The sequence below is a fragment of the Sciurus vulgaris genome (genome assembly GCF_902686455.1).
Source record: "Sciurus vulgaris genome assembly, chromosome: 2".
Classification (NCBI taxonomy): domain Eukaryota; kingdom Metazoa; phylum Chordata; class Mammalia; order Rodentia; family Sciuridae; genus Sciurus; species Sciurus vulgaris.
In genome coordinates this window covers 189,895,199-189,903,786 of record NC_136462.1, presented here as the reverse complement: position 1 = coordinate 189,903,786, position 8,588 = coordinate 189,895,199, and the positions used below count along the sequence as shown (strand labels likewise).

At 47.6% G+C, this 8,588-nt stretch overlaps 1 protein-coding gene and 1 long non-coding RNA gene across 2 annotated transcripts; both read left to right on the top strand.

Annotated features, from left to right (window-relative positions):
• Positions 1 to 256: 256 nt before the first annotated feature.
• Positions 257 to 4,018, top strand: LOC306653271. The gene is made up of 3 exons (XR_013761681.1): positions 257 to 285; positions 1,561 to 1,614; positions 3,547 to 4,018. It is a non-coding gene; the product is annotated as an uncharacterized lncRNA (long non-coding RNA).
• A 1,808-nt stretch (positions 4,019 to 5,826) lies between these two features.
• SLPI (secretory leukocyte peptidase inhibitor) lies at positions 5,827 to 8,079 on the top strand. Its single transcript, XM_079129206.1, has 4 exons — positions 5,827 to 5,971; positions 6,617 to 6,778; positions 7,197 to 7,346; positions 7,911 to 8,079. The coding sequence occupies exons 1-4, from the start codon at positions 5,887 to 5,889 to the stop codon at positions 7,913 to 7,915; spliced, it is 402 nt and encodes a 133-aa protein (XP_078985332.1). The 5' UTR covers positions 5,827 to 5,886; the 3' UTR covers positions 7,916 to 8,079.
• The last annotated feature ends 509 nt before the right edge of the window (positions 8,080 to 8,588 follow it).

Genomic DNA, 8,588 nt, shown 5'->3' with positions numbered 1-8,588 from the left:
TCAAATTGCATCTGAATATAACATCTAGACTCAGGCGGGAGATGACTGGGATGGAAGCAGTCAAGATGATCTTGAGGGAAAGTCAAAGAACAGTCTTAGGATGCCAGAGTCAAGAGTGCCGAATGGACCACAAACAGTGTTCATGAAAGGTCACGTTCCACTGCTACCCAGTGAAGCCAATAACTTGGGAGACAGAGCAGTGGGAGAAGTAAGTTTGATTGGCAGCAAGCCTCCAGGTGGAAGATGGAGGTTTTCACCCAAATTCCATCTTGCCAGGGGTCACAGGTACAAAAGCTTACAAGGGGTTTCTGGGGAGTCTAATTTTAGCCATAGTGGGCACCAGAACTAAGAATCATTAGTTCTTGCAATAATCAATTCTCTTGATGTGGCTTGGATGTCCATAGGTCACCAGGCATTCCTGGCTCCTCTGAAGCTACAGAAAGATTGCTGATTAGGTGGTTGGATGACTGGTGTTTTCTTTGGTGTTTTTCTTATTCTTCTTTTCAGGTGAGGCTGACTTTACTGATTTATTATTTGGGACATAGAGGACTAAGACAAAAAATAAACAATGAAAGCCGGACTTTCTAGTGCCAGCATTCATTGGCTTCAGGACCAGAATGAAGCAGCATGTAGCTGAACTCCAAAGGCTTACGTTTAAATCTCAGGGTGCCTCTGACTTCCTGTGTCATCTTGGGCAAGTGGGCTTACTTCTCTGGAGTTCTGTTTCTTCCTCTTTAAAATGGGTCCTGAATACAGTGTATTTCTACATTTATTCTCCAGGAAGTTTGGTTCTCTAAGTTAAAATCCCAGCTAGAGTCCTGAACTTAGACCTCTCAGGATCATCTGTTCCAATGCTTTGATATTACGAACGGGAGAATTGAATCACAGAGAAAAAAACGGGGCTTACAGAAAATTGAGTGAGCTGGGATTCTGGCTGGAGGCCCAAGGGATGCTGTCAAGTAAGAGTCCTCCGTAGACTTCCAGGCATTGTTTGGGCCGCAGACATGCCCTGGTCGTGGTGCTCTCCACTGACCCCAGGCCTGGACACACTACTGTCCAGCTGCAGGGATCAGTCAGACACAATTACGCCATGTCCACCCATCATCCTGCCACCTCTTGGCACACTTCAAAGATGGCTTCTCCAGGATTCCTTTATTTCTCATTTGTCAAATGAGACGATGGTGGTATCTGTCCCATATTGTATCACGTGAGAATTTAATGTGGCAAAGAACTTAACTGTGACTACTTGAATAAACGCTTTCCCACTGAATGTTAACGATGGTGATTGTAGTTGTTCGAAGTAATATGGCTCCTAATGGGTGAAGCCAGGATCCATACCAGGGCTGGCTGATTTCAGGCTGTGATGTCTGTGGGACATTCACACTATAATCCAGGCAAAAGGAGGTGGATTTGAGTGATTGGAGGACATGTTTTCCCAGGCTGCTTCTAGCTCTGTTCTAGAGTTTAATCATTTAGTTTTTCTTTTCTGTTTTCTTCCACTGGCAGCCATGCTAGCAGTTGCTTAATGTTCAACCCTTGCTTTTATTTTTGTTTTGCCAGATCCCCAAATCTTCCCTCAAGACATACCAAAGCCTCTGTTTCATTAACCTTGGGGTAAGTAGATGCTGTCCCCTTGGGAGACAGACCCTCACTCTTTGAAGAAATGAATTGCAGAACCTACCACCTCTTGTGTGGGTGTATGAGTAGGAAGACACCTGAGATCTGCCATTGTGGGGTATTTCCTCCTTCTGCTTTTTTGCTGGGTGGATATTTCCACCCTCATCCATCTTCTGCTTTACTGGAACCCCCCCTCCCATTCATATTTGAGTCTAAAAGAATAATTTGCCTTTCCCAGTTTTATTAGGAATATTATGAGTGGCTGGAGGAAGTTCAAATCTTATAAAATTCAAACTTCTTGAGTGTGGGAACCATAAGAAGGAAGTAATTGGGCCAGTGTTTCCTTCTAAGAGGTGGGAGATCTGGTGCCATGTCTGCCACCCACAAACCTCCGGTGACCCAAATGACCTGCCCTGCCCTTGTCACCTCTTTCTGTCTGGCTCAGCCATGTTCCCCAGCGCTCTCGCCACCACTCCTGGCTGCTTCTCAGGCCTCCTTGCTTCTTCTTCTCCACTCTCCTTTGGTCATTACTGAATATTTTATGTGTTTTGCTCAAGGAAATAGTTCGAGCTAAGTTATAAAGGCAACTGTAAAATTCAGAAAATTGGCCGAGTCTCGGGATGGGTTCATGACCTGGGAAGATGCAGGAAACAAGTATTTCTTAGAGTCACAGTTACCTTCCTGGGACAGATGGAGGCACTGAGGCCCAGGGAAAGGCAGGGGCTGCATCACTCACACAGAGAAGCACCGCAAGAACCTGGTCTCCTGGCAGATTCTGAAAGAAGTGCTGTTTGTTTGTGTTCGTTTTTGTTTTGTTCTTTTAGACTGAGAATAGTGGGTGCTGGGGCAAACATGGCACCTGCTCTCAGGATGGAGATTTGAAACATCTGCCTCAGACCTCAGCGATTCGAGCTCCTGTCCTGCACCTCACACTTCTGGGGGCTCTTGAGCTTTGGAGCACCTTAGAATTGTTTTCCCCAGTGCCTGAGGCCAGCCAGGACCACCAGTGCCATTAGGGCAGAGTCCCTCGTGCTGGGCTTAGGCCTGCATGGTCCTCCTGTCCTGAGGCCTGGTCCTCCTTTCCCCCCATTGTGGGGTTTTCCCTCCCTCCACGACTCCACCCACTGCTGGCATCCGTACAGTCACCCCTTCTGCGGGTTCCTGGTGGGCAGTGTAGCTGCTCCTACCTCCTCCCCAGGGCTTTCTGGACTGCAGCTCTTCAATCAATAGGTCTTTACAATTGACATCTTTTGTTTCTTTTTTCTTTTTAATTCTTCACTCTCTGATTGACATGTGCTCTCCAGGGTCCGTCTTGAGCCATGGTGGTCCTGGCTGGCCTCAGGCACTGGGGGAAACAATTTTGAGGAAGGTGCAGAGTAAGCATGTGGGGCCCCTTGTTCAAATCAAAAAGCATCAACAACAATGGTGTTAGAGGTCTTAAAATTATGTTTTTAAAAAAGGTTCCCCTTCTTCTGCAGTCTCTTTGGATTTATTATGGGATTTAAAAATTCTGTTTAATCTTGCTCGCCCAAAGGCATGTGGCCATTCCTGGGGAGAGTGCAGACCCTCGGAGATGCTCGAGGTCGCCCCTGCTACTTGCTACACAAGGAGCCATGGCTAGTCCACACTGGTGGACAGGGACGAGGAACCAAGTGAACAGACTTGAGCTATTAATTGGCAGCCAGGATTCAAAGGCTGAAGGACAGTGAATCCTCCCAAGTACTGAGTGACTGGCCTTAAATAAATGGTACTGGGCACTGTGGTGGCAAGGGGATCATGGTAGTCATGGTTCTCCAAAAAGCAGAACCAGGGTATGAATGGACTCAGATTTTGTCAAGCTTTTAGTGGGACAGCCCAAGATGGGTCCAGAGCCAAGGCCAAAGTCTGTGGTTAGAGCCTGACAGAGCCCTGTGTGCCTCATGTGTACAGGAACCTAACTGTGATAAAACAGTCTACCACATTGACAGGGCCAGACGTGGTGGCAGGTCTCCTCACGACAACCTTAGGACAAAGAAGAAGCAACACTCCCACTTTGCAGCAGGGGTATCTGAACCTCAGAGAGGTTCAGTGATTTTCTTCCAACTCAGGGAAGTCTGACTTTGAGGTTCAGGATTTTAGCAGCCCTGTGGTATTGACTCTGTCGTGTTCGTTGTAGCTGCAGGGCCGGGTACAACCAGGCATGTTGTAAATTGTTAAATAACTTCTGTGTAATGAACAAGTTCATAGGGTTTAGTAGAAGGCAGTTGAGAGTGTGTCGTGTAGATTTAGTGAATCAATCTCAGGTTAAGAGGCAGTTAGGAGGGGGAGTGTCCACCACCAAACAGGCTTGAGGATTAGCATGTGAGTCACCTGTTTTAGAAAAGCTAAATTTTATGTTGTGAAATTACCTCATGATGCAACATCGGGCTTTGTACCTTTTCCCAGAGGATTCTGTCCCTTTTACTGCAAGCTGAGGAGTCACGGGAAAAAAATTTCTGTAGAGGACGAGACAGCAAATATTTCAGCCTATGAGTAAATAGTTTAGGTCTCTGTTGCAATGATTTCAACTCTGCCATTGTGGTGAAAAAATAGTTAGGGCTGTTTCATAAATGAATGGACATGTGTCTGTGTTCCAATAAAATATTTAGGAAAGACAAGAAGCCCACTGGATTTGGTTCAGGGACTATAGTTTGCTGACCCTTGGTCTAGATAACCTACAAAGTCCACTTTAATCTTAATGTTCTATGATTTAAAGATTTAAGATCAGGGCTGGGGTTGTGGCTCAGTGGTAGAGTGCTTGCCTGGCATGTGTGAGGCACTGGGTCTGATTCTCAGCACCACATTTAAATAAATAAAATAAAGGTCCCTTGACAACTAAAAATTAAAATTAAAAAAAGGATTTAGGGTCAATTATGTCAATAACAGAAACGATCAGGCTTGGTTAGCTTCCTTTGGTACCCACAGACAGCACTGCTAATTGCTCACAGGGCTCTTTGATGAGAAAAAGTTGGTCTTCAACCTCTACCAATCACAGATAGAAAACTCTAACTCCAACATTCTCTTTTTTTTTTTTTTTTTTCTCCTTAAGAAACAAATACTTGGAAAAATCCAGATGCTTTCTGGGCACTGAGAAAAATAGGAAGAAACAGAGTGGGAAGTGCAGAAACTGAGTGAGAGGACTCCAGTTGTCCCCTGGGTGGTGGAAGTGAGTGGACTTTGCAGTCAGAGCAGTTCGAGCTGAATTCTAAGAAATAACATCATCCTCTTGAGAATTAGAAGTAATCTGTGCCGACAGGATAGCACAAAATGGATTAAGTATGTGACTGCTTTTATTTATTTATTTACTTATTTATTCATTCATTCATTCATTCATTCATTTCTGCTGTCACCTGAGGCCTATAGGACTTTGGGGGTAAGAAGCATCCCTCTAACATCTCAAATTAACCCCCCAGCTAAATATTGATTACAGGGACTGGCAAGCTGCTTTGCCCTGTTATCTTAGATTCTTTTCAATTATTTTCAGTGATGAAGGACACAATTAACTTTTTTCTTTCAGAGTTCGTCCACATTTTTCTTCTTTTAGCTCCCTGAAGAGGGCCAGCTTGTTAGAATCATCTCATTTCACAGGTGGAAAAATTGAGCTCCAAAGACATTTTCCGAGGGTCCGGATTTCTTTGTGCTTCTCTCACGTATTTAGTGAGCGGCTTCCCTGTTTCAGTCATGGAACGGACACTAGGCATGTAACGGTACAGATAGTTTTGGAAATAAATATCTGTTGGTTGAGTGATGTGTCATCTGCATTTTTGAGAAAGAAATTACATCAGGCAATCAGTAGGGTACTTTCACAATCTGAGAGAGTCCAGGAATGTCAGAATTAGGGATGTATTGCACAAATCTCAGTGGAGCGTCCACGTCTCCAGTGTCAGCTCCGGATCTAGGGAGCTTCTTTGCAGCCGACCTCCTCTGCCCTCTTTCATGTGTGAGGCTAATGGATGGGGCCCCCACAGTGTCAGGCTCAGACAGACGTCTCCAATGGCCTTCTTTTCAGTCTGGTGACATCTTTCAGGCCAAACCTCTTCTCTGGTAGTTAATCTCTTGATCTCAGAGTCCTGCCTGAAACAGGAAAGGGCTGCCATCTCCTGGTATCATGATTTCTGGTCTCTGGCCAAGCTTTCGGCCTATGCGACAGTAGCTGGGAGGAGCCAAAACCTTCCTGTTGGAGCCACACCCACTGGTAAAGGTATAAACAGTGAGGTTTGGCATTAGCCACCAAAGCCACTTGCCTGCACCATGAAGTCTAGCAGCCTCTTGCCCGTGGTGGTGCTTCTTGCCCTGGGAGCTCTGGGACCGTGGGCTGTAGAAGGTTCTGGAAATGGTGAGTTGGCGTTACCCTGCCTGGATCTTGTCTGGATACTCGGAAGTGGGGGTTCCTGCTCGTGTGGGAATGTCCCCATCTCCAGCCTCTGAGCTCTCAGCTTAGTCTCGGGAGACCTCTCTAAAGGTTAGCTACGCATCTGGCAGGGCTCCAAGGGTTCAATTAGAAATGCTTTGTTCACTGAGACATCCCGTCAGCCCGGGTCTTGCTTCCTCTGTTTTCTCTTTCTCACTCTCTCCCTGCTTCTCCATCACCTCCTTCATTCTAACACTGTGACCTCCAGTCATGAGAATCCAACTCTCCAGTTCTCCTTGTCTCTCTCCGTTCCTGTCCTGTAGTCTCTGTGTTTCTGTCTCTGGCTTTCATTCTCCTGATCTCTCCAACTGTTTCCATCTATCGTTGTCTCTCTTGATCTCTGACATTCTTCATGGGAGCCCTCTGCCTTTTCCTTGGGTCCATGACTTCCTCTGCTTGTGTATGTGGTTTGTTCAAGCCTGTTGCTGTTTCTGGAGAGCATTTCACTTTGGACTTTGTGGTCAGCCACTGAGGTGAGTGTCTCTCCTCCTGGAAAGTGATGCTTTGTCTGAGACTCTCGATGGCTGCTCAGCACCCAGCCCTCTCCTGACTTTTGACCTTCCCCTTCAGAAGCTCTCAAGGCTGGAGCCTGCCCTGTCAGACCACGTGTCCAGTGCTTCCGCTTTGAGAAACCGGAGTGCCAGAGTGACTGGCAGTGCCCAGGGAAGAAGAGATGTTGCCTGGATTATTGTGGCTTCAAATGCCTGGATCCGGTTGCCATCCCCAAACCGGGTAAGCTGGTAGAGGCGGGAGCTTGAAGACCCAGTGTCTGGGGACACAGATGGGAGGAAGGGATCCTGCCAGGCCTCCTATTTTATCAGTCAGTCACACTGCTCCAGACAGGAAGTTAGCCACCTAGCAAAAGCACCTGGCCTCTCAGGAGGTCTGTCTTCCAGGCAATCATGTGGGCGCTCAGATAGCTAATCCCCTGGAAGCTGCCCAGACAGCTAGTCACTGAGACACCACCTGGGGGCCAGGATCTAGGCAGCAGGGGAGCCAGATGCTGTTCCAGGGGATGCTTTAGGGAGGAGGAGGTGCGATGGGCTCGGAGAGGAGATGATTCTCCCTGCTCAGGCTGGAGTAGACATGGGTCAGGAAGCAAGGGCTTGGTGTCCAAGGTACAGACTGACCTGTGGCTCTGCCCCCACAGTGAATAATAAGCCTGGGAAGTGCCCAGTGGTGGATGCTCAGTGTCTGATGCTCAATCCCCCCAATCGCTGTGAGTCGGACAGCGAGTGTGACCTGGACTTCAAGTGCTGCATGGGCATGTGCGGGAAGCTCTGCGTTGCCCCGGTGAAAGGTAAGGAGGGAGCTGGCACGGATCCTCTCTCTCCCTCCAGCCTTCCCGGCTTCAACCCTCTGGGGGTCCAGCCATGTGGGCAGGGAGACCTGCACCCCAAGCAGAGCCTCTGCCCGACTCCCTCATCTCTCAAGGGCACTGTTCCCTGGGTCTGGGGGCAAGGATTTCCATAGGATCGCCTGTGACTTTGATTCTATTCCAGCCTCTGGGTGAGGTCCCTGGGCAAATAACATCCTGAGTCTCAGCCTCCTTATCTGAAAAAATGAGCATAATGGCGATGACAGTGTGTTGAAAGCCCCCTGGGCACTAAGTATTTATTATTCAGGTTATTTACATCGTGGTGCCCAGGGTCTGAGCCCAAAGGATCTGCAGGGTTTGAGGATAATCTAGTTCATACTCTGAGTTTTACAGTGAAATGAAACTTGAATTCCATCTCCTGAGACCAAAACTCTTTCAACCCTACCACTACCTTGCTGTTTTCTTTATCGCAGGGGCCTTGTTACAGGAAGTACTGTGGAAATGATTTGGCTTGTTCCTAAGGTCTTATCTGATTTTCTCTCACAGCTTGATTCCTGCCCTTTGGAGGTGACTCTGGATTCCTGTCTGTGTGGCCTGGGGATTCCTTCTGCTGAGGATTTGGTTCCCTCACCAATACCTCCTTTTGGCAAGTGCTTGGCACTTTCAAGAAATATGTTAATGAGTGAATAAATAAATACACTTCTTTCTCTACGTACCACCTGCTTCTGTGATTTACTGAGGTGTGGGTGGGAGTGAGGGACCCCTCTGGTTGCCTCCTAGGGAGGAGGAGAGGAAGGCAGAGGCTCGCAGTGCTGGGAGCCCTCAGTTTCTATCGTGAAGCTCCCAGTGCTGGCTCTCTGGTGTCTGCACGAATTACTTTAGCTCCTACATGTCATTTTTTAAAACAAAGTGCCAACAAGAATCACTTAATCACAATGTCGAGAGCACCAAAGATGCAACCCGTGAACCCTCCCTCCATCATGGCCTCTCATTGCCGGCTAGAGTGATTTTGAGTCTCTCACTTCTTTTTCCCAAGACACCATTTCTTCCGTCTTAACATAAGAATATTGCCACGGTGAGTCGTGTTGATGAGTGACTGGTGGCCAGTGTCGGCTGAGGACACCAGTGTGGACTCCACAGAGAAGGAGTGAGCAGACAGGGCTTCTAGAGCCAGGGAGGAGGCCGAGGTCTGCTCCACGTTCCTCTGCGCTCTTTGGATGGCGG